Below are 18,848 nucleotides of genomic sequence, written 5' to 3'. Positions count from 1 at the left end.
GGACGGAGACAGTGCGTGACTTTAAATTGCCTCTGGGTTGGACAATGTTTTAAAACGTGCCCAGAACCGCGAAAGGCTGCGTTGCGGCGGGTGGACAACACCAAAATCGAGGAACTTCGTGGAAAAATTTGCACACTTTAAGACCGTACATTTTATTAATAAAATTGTTCCCTGGAGTTTGGTAATTGCAAAGGGGTTTAAGAAATGGGCATCAGAAAAGCATGGCAGAGACAATGGGGCTTGGAAAGCATCTCGTAGATGTTTATGAAAGTGGGAGGATCAAGCAGTGGCAGTCAGATTCTGTCAATCAAAACCAGGGAGTTTCCCTTCCCTACAGAGGCAATGTTTGTTTACAAGAAACTGCAGGATGTTGACATAAGGGATTAAACCACTTGAGACTGACCGCAGGACAAAGGGCTTCTGTTTACCTAGTAATCCAACCCATTCAAAGCCCCTTACACACAATGAGACACACCAAAACTACGGAAAGGACTTTGATAGGGAACAGTATAGGATGAATGGGTTTTTGAATCACCCATTACTCCCTTTTGTTAGCCCAGAAACTCCAGATGTGGGCAGGAACATCTTGGTCCCAGAATGAAGACACATTCAAACCACTCCAAGCCCATTTGAGTCAGCCAATCATGGCCTTTCTCTTGTGTATTCGAACTTTTCAGCGCGAATTTGCACACAGACCCTTTCAGCGCCAAACAGCAGGAGCTCGCAGGATATAAAGATAGCTCCGAGAAGCTATCTCTCTCTCTCTTATTTCCTTGGACCGCAGGTGAGCAGGTTTCTGACTCCTCAGCAAGGCAACCTAGTAAGGAGTTAGGGGGTGGTAATTTAGGGGAAATTGCTAAGATTGTAAGACTTACATTATAGCCATTTATCCCTCGTTTTTTGCCGTCTTTCCTCCCCTGTTAAGTAGTTTACTGTAATTACTGTGTTCATGTGGTATAGTTTCTTTAGTTTAATAAAAGTTGATTTTCTCACATCCAGATCATTCGTCCGTTTTAATTATATCATTAATTATAAGTTCCTCCAGTCAGAACTGGAAGGTGGGGTTTAGCGATTCAAAACCGCTGTTCAAATTGGTCAGAGTGCAGCCAAAGCTGCTGACCAGGTAAATTACCGTAAACCAGGTAAAAGATGCCCCCTACAAATTGGCGACCGCGGCAGGACTGGAGGCAGTTCTTGATATGATGAGTGGTCTGGATCTGGAGAAAGCATCGGCTCTTGTTTCTCTTGTTTTCAGTCTGTGGGTAGCCCTGCAGATGTTAGCGGCAGCGTGTAAGCTGACCTATTATAGCATAGGTGGCTGGGTTAAGAAGGGTGAGATGAGGAAGCAGGAGTAGGTGACAGAGACCAAGAATCGGGAGTCAGAGTTGGAAAAATACCAGGCAGAGATAGAGCACCTTGTGCAGGAAGCCACTGAGGCCAGAGATAGTGAGATGAGACTGCGGGAAGAGAATGTCCGCCTCATCTCAGAAGTTACAGCAGCTTATAAGCTGGCCTGCGACTAAAGGTTTAGTGAAGCAGATCATGGCCCCTGTAGGGCAGAGATAGAAAGCCTTAACATGGCTTTAAAAGGAGCAAGAGGGATGATTTACCTGATCGGCCCAAAGGCAGGTCAGCCGGATTTTACCAGCAGCCTAAATCAAACTGCCCCACAGGCAAAACCCAGGGAAAGGTTGGCTAGGGAATTAGAGATCCCAAGACAGCAGCCCACAAAAGGTAAATCATGCTTGACTAATCTACTGGGATTTTTTGAGGATGTAACTGGTAAAATAGATAAGGGAGAACCAGTGGATGTGGTATATTTGGACTTTCAGAAGGCTTTTGATAAGGTCCCACATAAGAGATTAGCATGCAAAATTAAGGCACATGGGATTGGGGGCAAGGTATTGACTTGGATAGAGAACTGGTTGGCAGACAGAAAGCAAAGAGTTGGAATAAACGGGTCGTTTTCCGAGTGGGAGGCAGTGACTAGTGGGGTACCGCAAGGATCGGTCCTAGGACCCCAGCTGTTCACAATATATATTAATGATCTAGACGAGGGAATTGGATGTAATATCTCCAAATTTGCAGACGACACAAAGCTGGGTGGGAGGGTAAGCTGTGAGGAGGATGTTGTGAAACTCCAGTACGATTTGGACAGGTTGGGTGATTGGGCAGAAACATGGCAAATGCACTATAATGTGGATAAATGTGAGGTTATCCACTTTGGTGGCAAAAACAGGAAGGTAGATTATTATTTGAATGGCAATAGATTGAGAGAAGGGGAAGTGCAAAGAGACCTGGGTGTTATTGTGCACCAGTTGCTGAAGGTAAGCATGCAGGTGCAGCAGGCGGTTAAGAAGGCAAATGGTATGTTGGCCTTCGTAGCAAGAGGGTTCGAGTACAGGAACAAGGATGTCTTGCTACAGTTGTACAGGGCCTTGGTGAGACCGCACCTTGAGTATTGTGTGCAGTTTTGGTCACCTTACCTGAGGAAGGACGTTCTTGCCATGGAGGGAGTGCAGCGAAGATTCACCAGGCTGATACCTGCGATGGCAGGAATGACGTATGAGGAGAGATTGTGTCGATTGGGCTTATACTCACTGGAGTTTAGAAGATTGAGAGGGGATCTCATCGAAACCTATAAAATTCTGTCAGGTCTGGACAGACTAGATGCAGGAAGGATGTTTCTGATGGCCGGGGAGTCCAGAACCAGGGGTCATAGTCTAAGGATAAGGGGTAAGCCATTTAGGACTGAAATGAGGAGGAATTTCTTCACCCAGAGAGTGGTGAACCTGTGGAATTCTCTGCCACAGAGGGCGGTAGAGGCCAGTTCGTTAAATATATTCAAGAAAGAGTTGGATATGTTTCTTGAGGCTAAAGGGATCAAGGGATATGGGGAGAAGGCAGGGACAGGGTACTGAAATTGGATGATCAGCCATGATCTCATTGAATGGCGGAGCAGGCTCGAAGGGCCGAATGGCCTATTCCTGCTCCTATCTTCTATGTTTCTATGTTTCACAGCTCCGGGTTTTGAGGAGCTCTGGCAGCAAGAAGGGGTGGACAATGGGGTGGTAGGAGAACGCCAGCAGGTCCCGCTAGGCAGGCGGGGACCAGGACCAGTGTAACCCCTCCGACAATGGAGGTACGGTCCGCCCGTGAGCGATAATAACCCAGGAGCTGTTCAGCATACCTATCTGGTACCCTATGATACCCAACAGCTCAGAGGCCTGGTGAAACATATTCCCATGCTCTCTGAAAAGTGAGACCCCTCAATGCACTTCCAACAAGTAGAACAGGCAGCCGGTGTTAACGGCTGTGATGATGAAGAGAAAGCCAAAATGTTGCTTTTCTCTGTGGATAGCAAGCTCTATCAGACCGTCATTCCTGCCATCGCAGGTATCAGCCTGGTGAATCTTCGCTGCACTCCCTCCATGGCAAGAACGTCCTTCCTCAGGTAAGGTGACCAAAACTGCACACAATACTCAAGGTGCGGTCTCACCAAGGCCCTGTACAACTGTAGCAAGACATCCTTGTTCCTGTACTCGAACCCTCTTGCTACGAAGGCCAACATACCATTTGCCTTCTTAACCGCCTGCTGCACCTGCATGCTTACCTTCAGATGAGGCTAAGAGAGGGCAGAATGGTTTTGAGGACCTGAAGGAGGAAATACTGGAAGCCATGGGTGCGAACGACAGCAATCCGTTCGATCGCGTAGGGAAAACCCTGCAGAAGGAAGGGGAGACCCCACAGGCATTTGCAGACAGGCTGTGGCCAGTCTACAACAGCGCGTGTACAGGGGGACAAAATAGGGCACACCTGAACGAGAGGCAGCGGACCCAATGGCTTCGTTGCTTGGTGTCCAATTGCCTACCCCAGATAAAAGTAAAAGCTGATACTTGGTTTGACCACCGAGACCCCCTAGTAACCGAAGAAACTGTAATCCGGCAGCTCACGGTAGCATATAGGAACGGGAGGAATAGTGAGACCCCCCAGCAAAAGGGTAAAGTCCACGAGGTTAAACCTGGGGCTCAATATAAGAAAGAGTGGCGCCAGGAGGGGAGCCGTCCCTCCCAGAACAAGATCACTTGTTACAGGTGCGGAGAGGATGGCCACTGGCGCAAGGATTGTAAAAAGCCTGGGAGGGATAATAAAGCTAGGACCCCTGTAGCCCCAACTCAGAAGGCAGAGACAGAAACTCCTCCCGATACAGTCGACTCCATCCTGGAGTTGATAAAATCTTTCCTCAGGGCCAATCAGGGAAAGGTAGCAGCCATCAGTGGTGCTGCAGCCCCCTCGCCCACCTCTGCCTCCCCACAATGACTGGCCGATAGGCTGGCCAAGGAGGGTGCACGTGCAGGCACTTTCTGGGACCCATATGAGTCTGGGCCAGTGGCAGCGATTACAGGCAGGGATGGTACACAGGGAAAATCAGGAAAATTGTATAAATCTGACAAGACAAGTTCAAGTTCACAGCCTGTAAATACAGGTGCTGTGGCTTGTTTCCAGGGAAAAGCTGTCCAGCCCACAAATTGGGACACTTCCCTGCCCCAGTGGGACCTAAGTTTTGGCCAAAGTTTAAATTTGAACATGTTATGTGGCTCAGAAACAGAGTAACAGCAACCTGAGATTAGAAATCTGCAGGCTGCTGCAAGTCCATTCACAGAGACTGCTCGCACAGACGTGGTTCCCCAGCCCGTACCCCCAGCGGCTCCATTTCAGTTTTCCCGTGCAGGCGCAGTCGCGCACTTGAGGGGAGAGGTTTCTCAACACCGGGTTCGTGCAGGCGCAGTCGTGAACTTGGAACCCCCAGCGGCTCCTTCTCACTGTGAGGCCATGCGCGCAGGCGCAGTCAGCCGTTTAAGGGTCCCTGCTTCTAAGTCTATACACGCAGCTGCAGTAGCCTGCTTGGAAGACCCAGTGGTTCTTCCTACCCTTTTCAATCAAATTGAACGTGCAGGCGCGGTTGCCTGTGATAGTGTAGCGGTTCCCCAGCCCTGTGAAGAAATTGTTCACGCAGGCGCAGTTGCCTGCGGGACCACAGCGGCTCCTCTTCGGTTTCCCTGCGCAGGCGCAGTCGCCTGCTTGAAGACAGAGGCTTCACAGCCTCTGCTGAGGGACTCCGGGGAGGAGGTTTGCGCAGGCGCAGTCACCTGCTTGAAGACAGAGGCTTCACAGCCTCTGCCGAGGGACTCCGGGGAGGAGATTCGCGCAGGCGCAGTTGCCTGCTTAAAGGAACACGCTTCCCAGCCCGCTTCTAGAGTGGTCCCCCCCATGATGTGGGACCCTGGGGAGGCAGGGATAGCAATCCCTCTTGCAGGGGACATAGGGAAGGAGCTGGTACCAGGTTTTGGACCTGGAGAGGAAGATTTTCAGTCATCAGCAGCGGGTGGTGAGGGAATACCTGCCCCCAGTACAGGAGTGGGTCGGGAAAAGGAGACAAACCCAGAGTACCGGCAGGCTGCCAGGTATATTAAACAGTCCGGGCTGTTTGCATCAGGGGGAGAAGGTTCCCAGCCAGCTAGGGCTGTGACCCAAGCTCAGGGTCCGCCAGCCAAAGTTTCCCCCACAGAGATGCCCCTCAGAAGGTCTCAGCGGGTCTGCAAGCCCAAGAAAAGATGGTCACCAGAGTACCTGCCACAGAGAGCAATCTCCCGAGCCCGGGAGGAAACAGAACACAGGGGTCCCCAATCAGCAGCCATAAGCTGCAAGGGACCGGAAGCAGGAGTCAGTCCAGCTTCGCTGCAGGTAGCAGTAATCTGCGACATTGCCAGAGATTAGCCTGGCCGTCCAGAGATGGGCGGTATTTGTATTCTAGCTTTGGTTTGATTATCATTTTGAACATAGCGTGATTTTAAGGCGAATTTTAAGTTTAGAATTAACATTTTGTAGTTTAAAGTTTAAGTTTACAAGTGTGCCAAATGCCTGTGTTTTGGTCCAAGGTCGAGGGACCCGACCATGTCTCCACCTAAGGCAGCAGGTCAGTGAGAGACCTGGCTGCATGTCCTTTTAAGTTTTTGCAGGAGAGTGGATGAAGAAGCAGCCCTGGTTGCCCAGCCCGAGCTGGGCATCGAATGAAGATATGATGAAACAGAAGGTTGGGGATCACCTCGCCACTGGACAAATCCAAGAGGAGACCCCGCAGCAACCTTCGGGAGAAATCGGATAGGGTCCAGAGGAACTTGCCTACTCCTCCCACGCGGAAGAGACGGCCCCAGCTGGGTGCGGCATGGCCCCCAACCCAGCACTATCCTGGCCAAATTTCACTTGCGGGAGACCTCGCTATTGAGGAGTCATGGTGGGGAAGTGCGGGCGCCTTGTCAGATAGGGACGCGTTCCCCGGGAGTGGGTGGTGATGGCCCGGGAAAGATTGTAAAAGGGAGGGGGAGACCCAAGAGTCACGTGGGTGCGTTCAGGGAAGGGAGGAAATCACCCGGGGCCCATGGGAAAAGTTAGAGTGTAAGTGTGGCTGGGGAGGATGAGTGGGTGGCCGGATCTGGGATTCAAGTTTGAGTGTGGGGCCAGGGAGAGCCGCCACACAGGCACCCATCATTCTCTCCAGCCAGTCGAGGGAAGATGGGAGGGGAAGGGACTGGGAGTCACGATCCCATACTCTCTGGTCTCGGTCCATGAAACAGGAGGGGTACATAAGAACATAAGAACATAAGAAATAGGAGCAGGAGTAGGCCAATCGGCCCCTCAAGCCTGCTCCACCATTCAATAAGATCATGGCTGATCTGATCCTAACCTCAAATCTTCTATCACTCTGCATCCACCTGAACCCATGTGATCTCCCAGGAGAGGCGAAAAACCAGATAAAGACCCAATGGCCAATTTGGGAGAAAAAAATCTGGGAAATTCCTCTCCGACCCATCTAGGCAATCGAAATTCTTGCAGGAGATCACTCTGTCCCTATATTTTCTACAGAACGGCTCGGGGCTGGTGGAGCAGACAGTTCTGTAAAATCCATTCTTCTGTTTTTAAAAGGTTTAAGACCATTCAAGGGGGGGTGGAAGGAACATTTACTGCCCGGGTGGGAGGAGCAATTACCCACTCGAATTTCGTGACCCATCATTGGCACGTGATGGTCGGGGTTTATTTAAGCATGTTGTTAAACCAGATTTTTTTTTGTATTTTGTTACAGCTCCAAGCTGAGCAGAGGCATAGGACCCTCTCCATGCTTGGGATCATTTTGTGACAACTCCAAGCTGAGCAGAGGTGTAGGACCCTCTCCATGCTTGGGATCATTGTGATTACATTGTATAACCAAGATTGCAAAATTTTGTAATATGTTATAATGTAACAAGTGATGCAGGGGTATGAGACCCCTTATTGTAAATTGAAGTATCAGTTGATACCTACCGTACCACAGTTTTTTCTCAAATTTGAGGGGAATAGATGGGTCGGGGGTCAGTGGTAGGTAGCTATTAGGTAAATACAGGGGATGGTTGTTTGTCAGGGGTCAGAACATTTTGCTCACTTCTTCAAGTGGATACTACAAGCAAGTTGGAAGTATCCAAAGGGGGGAATGTAGGGGTTTGCAAAAAATCCCCTCAGCCCCGAAGATACTGGAGGTATTAATCTACATCGTGGATGGAGACTGTGCGTGACTTTAAATTGCCTCTGGGCTGGACAATGTTTTAAAATGTGCCCAGAACCGCAAAAGGCTGCGTTGCGGCGTGTGGACAACACCGGAATTGAGGAACTTCGTGGAAAAATTCGCACACTTTAAGACCGTACATTTTATTAATAAAATTGTTCCCTGGAGTTTGGTAATTGCAAAGGGGTTTAAAAAATGGGCATCAGAAAAGCATGGCAGAGACAATGGGGCTTGGAAAGCAGCTCGTAGATGTCTGTGAAAGTGGGAGGATCAAGCAGTGGCAGTCAGATTCTTTCAATCAAAACCAGGGAGTTTCCCTTCCCTACAGAGGCAATGTTTGTTTACAAGAAACTGCAGGATGTTGACATAAGGGATTAAACCACTTGAGACTGACCGCAGGACAAAGGGCTTCTGTTTACCTAGTAATCCAACCCATTCAAAGCCCCTTACACACAATGAGACACACCAAAACTACGGAAAGGACTTTGATAGGGAACAGTTTAGAATGAATGGGTTTTTGAATCACCCATTACTCCCTTTTGTTAGCCCAGAAACTCCAGATGTGGGCGGGAACATTTCGGCCCCAGAACAAAGACACATTCAAACCACTCCAAGCTCGTTTGAGTCAGCCAATCATGGCCTTTCTCTTGTGTATTCGAACTTTTCGGTGCGAATTTGCACACAGACCCTTTCAGCGCCAAACAGCAGGAGCTCGCAGGATATAAAGATAGCTCTGAGAAGCTATCTCTCTCTCTCTTATTTCCTTGGACCGCAGGTGAGCAGGTTTCTGACTCCTCAGCAAGGCAACCTAGTAAGGAGTTAGGGGGTGGTAATTTAGGGGAAATTGCTAAGATTGTAAGACTTACATTGTAGCCATTTATCCCTCATTTTTTGCCGTCTTTCCTCCCCTGTTAAGTAGTTTACTGTAATTACTGTGTTCATGTGGTATAGTTTCTTTAGTTTAATAAAAGTTGATTTTCTCACATCCAGATCATTTGTCCATTTTAATTATATCATTATCTTTAAGCTCCTCCAGTCAGAACTGGAAGGTGGGGTTTAGCGATTCGAAACCGCTGTTTAAATTGGTCAGAGTGCAGCCAAAGCTGCTGACCAGGTAAATTACCATAAACCAGGTAAAAGATGCCCCCCTACAGCACCTACAGCTTCAGTTGCAAAGCCCACGTAATTACTTTTTACCACATAGGATTACATAGAATATACAGCACAGGAACAGACCATTCGGCACAACCAGTCTATGCCGGCGTTTATGCTCCACTCGAGCCTTGTTCCTTATTTCCTCATCTGACTCTATCAGCATAACACGTCAAAGGCTCATAAAAAGAAAGACTTGTATTTATATAGAGCTTTTCATGACCTCAGGATGTCCCAAAGCACTTTAGACTCAATGGTATACGTTTGAAATGTAGTCACTGCTATAATATAGGAAACATGGCAGCTAATTTGTGCACAGCAAGCTCCCACAAACAACAATGTGAGAACAACCAGATCATCTGTTTCTCTTGTGATGTTGGTTGAGGGATAAATGTTGGCCAGGACACTGGGGAGAACTCCCCTGCTCTTCATCACAATCGTGCCATGGAATCTTTATGTCCACCTGAGAGGGCAGATGGGGCCTCAGTTTAACGCCTCATCCGAAAGATGGGTTTGTAACTTAAGTTACAAAGCCCACGTAATTAATTGTTTCCACACGTCAAAGGCTTAAAATCAGGGTCATTCTGAGTTGTTTGCATTTGTGGACTGTGTTAGCTTTTCGAAGCTGTTAGTTAGCTTTTGCTCATTTTCTAGTTCGTATATTTGTGCAAACCCTTCAATAAAGAACAGGTTTAAAACATTGGTGCGCAAAGTACTAGAAAAGATCTTCCCCTTTTTATTGGGACAGAGTAGAAAGCAGCTTGACTTTACAGCTGGTCTGTGCTCTATGATGTTGGAGTCATTTATACCAACACGGTGCCTGAAATGAGTGGATGTTTCATTCCCACCATTAATGTGTCGCATATTGATTTGCACAGGAAAAAATCCATCAAAAACTTACGACAAGTGTCATAAATTGAACACGGTAAGGATTATTTTCCAATTCTGCACTACTGGCAGTACTCATTGGAAATTCCGGAGTGTGTTGTGGGTGATTTTATGACCATTTAAATTGCTCGTTCACAGCACGCACCCAAATTTCCCTTCGGCAGCCCGGAATCGGCAAACAGTTGTTTAAAGTTTGGGACATGACAAATAGCTCCAGACCTGAGGCTGACTGGATAACTGTGACAACAGACTGGTACATGAAGAGCAGTAGCTGACCCTGGGGATGGACAGGATACGATTCTGTTTCTACCTGTGTACTATCGCGTGACGATGGAGATGCTCCACTGCTGACAAGATCTGCCTGGTGTATTTTCTCACTTCCCTTTCTTCTAGCTTATTCTTCTCGCAGATTCTGTCCATCAGGTCTCCTCCCTGGCACAGTTCCATTGCCATGTAGTAGGAGTTCTCCGTCTCCAGTGTTTCAAACAGTTGCACAATGTTTGGGTGTTTGATCATTTGGTGGATGCGGGGCTCTCTCTTCATGTTCTTCTGTACGTAAGTGTCCTGCTTCGCTTTTTTCTTGTCAATCACTTTGATGGCTACCTGGTAAATAAATCAACCAAATCAAATTAGTGAACACTTAGAGAGGCTGGCCTAGCAATACTATCATGCTGCGCCTGTTTTACAGGCGTAAAATGGATGCGGAAGAGTCCAATGTGGCGGGTGACGTGTGCGCACTCATTCCACGCCAAAAGTCCACCACCTCTCATGTTGGATCGAGCTGCTCAGTAAGTGTCCAGGGCACATGCTGGAGGCATTTAAAAGCCTCATTATAACATTTAACTAAGGGTCACATGCTTGTTGTAGGACCCTTTTGTGAAATTGGTCTGCCCCAGAGCCTTGACTCATCACGTCATAACTTTACTCGGCAAATCATGGTGCTAACAGTCAGCAAGAGCCCTGCCGGAGCGCTGTAATAGCAGAGCACTTGGAAAACAGTGACAGGATCGGACAAAGTCAACATGGATTTACAAAAGGTAAATCGTGCTTGACTAATCTACTGGAATTTTTTGAGGATGTAACTGGTAGAGTAGATAAGGGAGAACCAGTGGATGTGGTGTATTTGGACTTTCAGAAGGCTTTCGAGAAGGTCCCGCATAAGAGATTAGCGTGTAAAGTTAAGGCACATGGGATTGGGGGTAAGGTACTGACTTGGATAGAGAACTGGTTGGCAGACAGGAAGCAAAGAGTTGGAATAAACGGGTCTTTTTCCGAGTGGCAGGCAGTGACTAGTGGGGTACTGCAGGGATTGGTCCTAGAACCCCAGCTATTCACAATATATATTAATGATCTAGACGAGGGAACTAGATGTAATATTTCCAAGTTTGCAGATGACACAAAGCTGGGTGGGCGTGTGTGCTGTGAGGAGGATGTAGAGAAACTCCAGTATGATTTGGACAGGTTGGGTGATTGGGCAGATGCATGGCAAATGCAGTATAATGTGAATAAATGCGAGGTTATCCACTTTGGTGGCAAAAACAGAAAGGCAGATTATTATCTGAATGGCAATAGATTGGGAGAAGGGGAAGTGCAACGAAACCTGGGTGTCCTTGCGCACCAGTCGCTGAAGGTAAGCATGCAGGTGCAGCAGGCAGTTAAGAAGGCACATGGTCAATGGTGACCCCCAAGATGTTGATGGTGGGGGATTCGGCGATGGTAATGCCATTGAATGTCAAGGGGCGGTGGTTAGACTCTTGCTTGTTGGAGATAGTCATTACCTGGCACTTACTGTGGCGCGAATGTTACCTGCCACTTATCAGCCCAAGCCTGAACATCGTCCAGGTTTTGTTGCATGCGGGCATGGACTGCTTCATTATCTGAGGAGTTGTGACTGGCACTGAACACTGTGCAGTCATCAGCGAACATCCCCATTGCTGACCTTATGTTTGAGGGAAGGTCATTGATGAAGCAGCTGAAGATGGTTGGGCCTAGGACACTGCCCTGAGGAACTCCTGCAGCGATGTCCTGGGGCTGTGATGATTGACCTTCAATCACCACAACCATCTTCCTTTGTGCTAGGTATGACTCCAGCCAGTGGAGTGTTTTCCCCCTGATTCCCATTGACTTCAGTTTTACTAGGGCTCCTTGATGCCACACTCGGTCAAATGCTGCCTTGATGTCAAGGGCAGTCACTCTTACCTCATGTCTGGAATTCAGCTCCTTTGTCCGTGTTTGGACCAAGGCTGTAATGAGGGCGGGAGCCAAGTGGTCTTGACGGAACCCAAACTGGGCATCAGTGAGCAGGTTATTGGTGAGTAAGTGCCGCTTGATAGCACTGTCGATGACACCTTCCATCACATTGTTGATGATTGAAAGGGCGGTAATTGGCCGGATTGGATATGTGCTCGCTTTTTGTGGACAGAACATACCTGGGCAGTTTTCCACGTTGTCGGATAGATGCCAGTATTGTAGCTGTACTGGAATAGCTTAGCTAGAGGCGCGGCTAGTTCTGGAGCACAAGTTTTCATCACGATAGCCGGGATGTTGTCGGGGCCCATAGCCTTTGCTGCATCCAGCCATTTCTTGACAGCACGTGGAGTGAATTGAATTGGCTGAAGATTGGCTTCTATGATGGTGGGGACCTCAAGAGTAGGCCAATATGGAATCATCCAATCGACACTTCTGGCTGAAGTTGGTTGCAAACGCTTCAGCCTTGTCTTTTGCATTCATGTGCTGGGCTCCACCATCATTGAGGATGGGGATATTCAGGTTGGTAGTGCCACACAACACGATGGAGGGTGTCCTCAGTGTGAAGGAGGGACTTCATCTCCACAATGACTGTGCGGTGGTCACTGCTACCAATGCTGTCATGGACAGATGCATCGGTGACAGGTAGATTGGTGAGAACGAGGTCAAGTAGGTTTTTCCCCTTGTGTTGGTTCTCTCACCACCTGTTGCAGGCCCAGACTGGCAGCTATGTCCTTCAGGACTCAGCTAGCAAGCAGTGGTGCTATCAAGCCACTCTTGGTGATGGACATTGAAGTCCCCCACCCAGAGTACATTACGAGCCCTTGCTACTCTCAGTGCATCTTCCAAGTGGTGCTCAACATGGAGGAGTACTGATTTTTCAGCTGAGAGAGGGCGGTAGGTGGTAATCAGCAGGAGGTTTCCTTGCCCATGCTTGACCTGAAGCCATGAGACTTTATGGGGTCCAGAGTCAATGTTAAGGACTCCCAGGGCCACTCTTTCCCAACTGTATACTAGCCCTGGTGGGTCTGTACTGCCAGTGGGACAGGACATACCCAGGGATGGAGAAGTTTGGGACATTGGCTGAAAGCTATGTCAGGCTGTTGCTTAAGCTAGTCTGTGTAGACAGCTCTCGCAATTTTGGCACAAGTCCCCAGATGTTGGTGAGGAGGACTTTGCAGGGTTGACTGCGCTGGGTGTGACATTGCCATGTCCGGAGCCAGTGCCAAGGTCGATACCAGGTGGTCCACCATTACTGATACTAGCAAATTTATTGAATTAACTGAATTTAAATTCCCCAGCTACTGTAGTGGGATTTAAACTCATGTCTCTGGATCATTAGTCCAGGCCGCTGGATTACTAGTCCAGTGACATTACCTCTATGCTACTGTTCAGGCAATCATCCAACTTCATTGAGCACAAACGTGTTCACACCGGGGAGAGGCCGTTTACCTACACTGTGTGGGAAGGGATTTAATGCTTCATCAAACCTGCTGGCACATCAGTGAGTTCACAGTGATAACAGACCTTTTAAATGTTCTGACTGTGAGAAGAGCTTTAAAAGCACTAATGGTCTGCTGAGACACCAATGCACTCACACCGGGGAGAGGCCATTCATCTGCTCCGTGTGTGAGAAGGGATTCACTTGCTCATCTCATCTGCTGGCACACCAGTGAGTTCACAAATGACTGCAGCAGTTGGATTCTGCAGTTTAACACTGCTGCCTGTATCCTACCTCTGTGGTCAGCCGTGGCTCAGTGGGTAGCACACTTGCTTCTGAGTCAGAAGGTTGTAGGTTCAAGTTTCACTCCAGGGATGTGAGCACATTAAAGCTGGGCTGACACTCCACTCCAGTGCAGTGCAGAGGGAGTGCTGCACTGTCAGAGGTGCCATCTTTTGGATGAGACATTAAACTGAAGCCCTGTCTGCTCTCTCAGGTGGACGTAAAAGATCCCATGGCACTATTTCGAAGAAAAGCAGGGGAGTTATCCCCAGTGTCCTGGGCCAATATTTATCCCTTAATCAACATAACAAAAACAGATTATCTGGTCATCATCACATTGCTGTTTGTGGGAGCTTGCTGTGTGCAAATTAGCTGCCATGTTTCCCACATTACAATAGTGACTACACTCCAAAAAGTACTTCTTTGGCTGTAAAGCGCTTTGAGATGTCCAGTGGTCATGAAAGGCGCTATATAAATGCAAGTCATTCTTTATTTCTATGAATATTCCCATCCTCAATGATGGTGGAGCCCTGTACGTGAGTGCAAAAGGCAAGGCTGAAGCGTTCGCAACCATCTTCAGTCAGAAGTGCCGAGTGGATGATCCATATCGGCCTCCTCCTGAGGTCCCCACCATCACAGAAGCCAATCTTCAGCCAATTTGATTCACTCCACGTGATATTAAGAAATGGTTGAGTGCACTGGATACAGCAAAGGCTATGGGCCCCGAAAACATCCTAGCTGCCGTGCTGAAGACTTGTGCTCCAGAACTAGCTGTGCCTCTAGCCAAGCTGTTCCAGTACAGCTACAACACTGGCATCTACCCAACAATCTGGAAAACTGTCCAGGTATGTCCTGTCCACAAGAAAATGGATAAATCCAATCCAGCTAATTACCCCATAAATCTACTCTCAATCATCAGCAAAGTGAAGGAGGGTGTCATCTACAGTGCTATCAAGCAGCACTTACTCACCAATAACCTGCTCACCGATGCTCAGTTTGGGTTCCACCAGTACCACTCAGCTCCAGACCTCATTACAGCTTTGGTCCAAACATGGACAAAAGAGCTGAATTCCAGAGGTGAGGTGAGAGTGACTGCTCTTGACATCATGGCAGCATTTGACCGAGTGTGGCATCAAGGAGCCCTAGTAAAATTGAAGTCAATGGGAATCAGGGGGAAAACTCTCCACTGGCTGGAGTCATACCTAGCACAAAGGAAGATAGTTGTGGTAATTGGAGGTCAATCATCACAGCCCCAGGACATCACTGCAGGAGTTCCTCAGGAGAGTGTCCTAGGCCCAACCATCTTTAGCTGCTTCATCAATGACCTTCCCTCCATCATAAGGTCAGAAGTGGGGCTGTTTGCTGATAATTGCAGTGTTCAGTTCCACTTGCAACTCCTCAGATAATGAAGCAGTCCATGCCCGCATGCAGCAAGACCTTGATGACATTCAGGCTTGGGCTGATAAGTGGCAAGTAACACTCACACCACACAAGTGCCAGGCAATGACTATCTGCAACAAGCAAGAGTCTTGACATTCAACAGCATTACCATCGCCGAATCCCCCACCATCAACATCTTGGGGGTCTCCATTGACCAGAAACTTAACTGGACCAGCCACATAAATACTGTGGCAACAAGAGCAGGTCAGAGGCTGGGTATTCTGCGGTGAGTGTCTCACCTCCTGACTCTCCAAAGCCTTTCCACCATCTACAAGGCACAAGTCAGGAGTGTGATGGAATACTCTCCACTTGCCTGGATGAATGCAGCTCCAACATCACTCAAGAAGCTCAACACCATCTAGGACAAAGCAGCCCGCTTGAATGGCACCCCATCCACCACCTTAAATATTCACTCCCTCCACCCTCGGCGCACCGTGGCTACAGTGTGTATCATCTACAAGATGCACTGCAGCAACTTACCAAGGCTTCTTCGGCAGCACCTCTCAAACCTGCGACCTCTACCACCTAGAAGGACAAGGTTAGCAGGCGCATGGGAACACCACCACCTCCAAGTTCCCCTCCAAGTCACACACCATCCTGACTTAGGAGTATATCACCATTCCTTCATCGTCGCTAGGTCAAAATCCTGGAACTCCCTACCTAACAGCACTGTGGGAGTACCTTCACCACACGGACTGCAGCGGTTCAAGAAGGTGGCTCACCACCACCTTCTCCAGGGCAATTAGGGATGGACAATAAATGCTGGCCTTGCCAGTGATGCCCACATCCCAGGAACAAATTTAAAAAATACATATATAATTATATAGTACAATTTTGATGTTTTATCACTTACAGGATAGCTATATTGTTGACTATACATATTGTGCATTAAAAACATTTTAAAAACTCATGTTAGAATTCTTTCAAATCTGGGTTATAATTAAAATGTAGAATGTGACAATTCTATCAGGAGGTAAACAACATGAGCTTTTCTTAAACCTACAGTTACCATGGGGATTATTCTTAACATAAAACTGAATTATAGTCAGAGGGAGGCCATTCATTCGCTGCAGGAGCTATGCTTTGAAGGCCCTTTTTACAGAGCAATTTTTTTTCTTTTAAAAGTGATTATAGATTCTGCTTCCACCACTGTTTCTTGTAGTACATTTGATGAATTAACAACTTTCTACATCAAAAAAACCCTCTCCATCTGTCCTTTTGGTGATGATCTTAAATTTATGCCCTCTAGTTACTGACTCACAGACCAATGGAAATAATTGTTCCCTATTTACCTCATCAAAACCCTTCATATTTTGGAAAAGGTCTGTCAGATCTCCTCCTAACCTCTTTGCTATAATGAAAAAGGCCCAGTTTCTCAAATCTTTCCTCACGACTAAAGCTGTGGTATCATGTTCGTGAACCTTCTGGATCCTCTCTGAGGACTCGATGGCCTCGATTTTCATTGAGCCATGGAGTCGGGTTTGGAGGCGGGCAGGAGGTTAAAATCGTAAAAACTGGCGGGCGGACCCCCCCCCCCACCCGCTTGGTTCCTGACTCCGAGCAATTTTAACTCAGGCGTGTCTGATGGTCCCGACTCCGTCCCGCATCCAACAGGCGGGACTGGTCTTTAAGGCCCTTAATTACCACTAAATGGCCTCTATAATCCTATTTTAACAGGTCCTTGCAACTTTAACCCTTTTCCCACGTAAAACACGCCTGGTGGGAATCACAAATGTGAAACCAGGCGGGAGCACTATTGGATTGGTGACTTTCAACTTAAGGTCAACCATTAAAGAGGAGATTTGATCAGCCATGATTTGCAGGTGTCATGACTTCGTGGTCTCAGGTCTGGGGCAACTTTTAGAAGGCTTACCTACACTTGTGGAAGGTTGGTGCCTCACACCCATCTCCATTGTGACCTCCTGGGAAACCCCTCTCACCACCTTCACTCAGCGCTTCCACAACGGAGGCATATACCAGAAGCATGGGAGCCATTTATTTCCTTCCCATCTGTGCATTAGAGGAGCTCGAGCACCAGCCACGCCACCAGCAGGACCAGGAACAACAGCAGCACCAGCAACAGCAGCAGCAGGAGCGCCAGGCTGCTGCTCAACCACCTGAAGCTGCACAGGCCAGAAGGGGCCAGTGCTTGGAAGCCCGTCGGCGCAGGAGATACCCCCCAAACAGGGTCTACAGACGCAGTGTCAGCTACCTCAACATGTCTGAGCAGCAGTGCCAAAGGTGGCTCCGACTTTCGCGAGAGGTAGTGACTGACATCTGCGCAATGCTACAGCAAGACCTGCTGCCCAGAGGACCAGGTGGGCAACCATTACCAGTGGCCATCAAAGTCACCACCGCACTCAACTTTTTGCCTCAGGCTCATTCCAGGGATCAGCAGCAGACATCAGCGGCATCTCCCAGGCGGCTGCACACACTTGCATCACGCAGGTAACCGATGCCCTCTTTGCCCTCGCGCACAATCACATCCATTTCACCAAGGATCGAGCAAGTGTCACGGCGCGAGTGGTTGGATTAGCTCATCTGGCAGGCTTTCCAAGGTTGCAGGACATTGTTGACTGCACACATGTGGCCCTTAAGGCACCCCATCGCAATCCAGGTGTTTTTGTCAACCGTAAGGGCTTCCACTCCCTCAACGTTCAGCTGGTGTGTGACCACAAGAAGGAAATTATTGCATGTTTGTGTCATGTATCCTGGCAGTTGCCATGACTCCTTCATACTGTGCCAGTCTAGTGTGCCTCTGCTATTCAGTCCGCCAGACCAACTTAACGGATGGCTACTTGGAGACAAGGGCTATCCCCTGAGGACGTGGCTAATGACGTCGTTGAGGAGGATAGCCAACGAAGCTGAGGAGCGCTACAACTCCAGCCACATTTCCACCAGATCCACTATCGAGCAAACCATCGGTTTGCTGAAGATGTGCTTCAGATGCCTGGATAGATCAGGTGGAGCCCTACAGTGCTCAGCAGCCAGGGTCTCCAGAATTGTCGTGGTTTGCTGTGTACTTCACAACATGGCACAGCGTCATGGCTTGCAGATTCCTGAGGACCAAGTGGCTCCTCACATATCCTCCTCAGAGGAGGAGGAGGAGGTGGAGGAGGAGGAGGAGGGCAAAAATGAAGACACTGCAGAGGCCCATCAACCAGCGGCAGCATTACGTGAGAACATTGCTGCCCGGGGTGCAAGGAACGCACTCATCCTGGCCAGATTTGCTTAGCCTAGTCAATCAAACACTTTTGCTTCGCAGCTTCTTACCTAAGCATCGACAATGACCAAGACCCTGCGGATTCCTAGCTATTTGATCAGCATACTGACAACTGCAAGTAATCCTAAGCCCTCAATGTGAAAGTCTCATTCGCCAAATGACACACGCCACAAATACAGCAGTAGCCATCAGAATTTTTATGTACAAGTATCAACTGATGGCATTTTTACAATAAACACAACATTTCACCCAAGTGACTACCCTTGTGACTACTTGTGCTTTATCTTCCTCTTACGTGTGCTCCTATGTAGTGCTTTCCCTGTGGCTTCAGCAGATGTGGAGGCCCCTTGCTCACTTTCCTGCTGCTCCTGTCTCGACACCCTTGCCGGGTGTCCTCTGGGGTTGCGAGCCTGTGAGGGCTCCATGAAGGTCTGGTTTCTCTGTTCAATAGATGCCCATCGCTCCTCAAGAGATGTCATTCTAGTCTGAACAATGGCCATGTTTTCCATACCCTGGTGACTAAGCTCCTCCATGGCCATAGCCCTCCTCTCCTCTACCGTAGCCATCCTCTCCTGCAC

General features: G+C 48.5%; 1 protein-coding gene across 1 annotated transcript in view; it reads right to left on the bottom strand.

Annotated features, from left to right (window-relative positions):
- Nucleotides 1-18,848, bottom strand: part of LOC147112920 (uncharacterized) — a 74,412-nt gene that overhangs the window by 41,793 nt on the left and 13,771 nt on the right. Inside the window, exon 2 of the mRNA XM_085996250.1 lies at nucleotides 9,948-10,240. Within this exon, the coding sequence (XP_085852376.1) occupies nucleotides 9,948-10,240 (293 nt within the window). The remainder of the gene's footprint in view (nucleotides 1-9,947; nucleotides 10,241-18,848) is intronic.

Source organism: Somniosus microcephalus, chromosome 9 (genome assembly GCF_052327205.1).
Source record: "Somniosus microcephalus isolate GS21.2 chromosome 9, FLI_Smic_1.0, whole genome shotgun sequence".
NCBI classification, from domain to species: Eukaryota; Metazoa; Chordata; class Chondrichthyes; order Squaliformes; family Somniosidae; genus Somniosus; species Somniosus microcephalus.
This window is presented reverse-complemented; position numbering and strand designations above follow the sequence as displayed.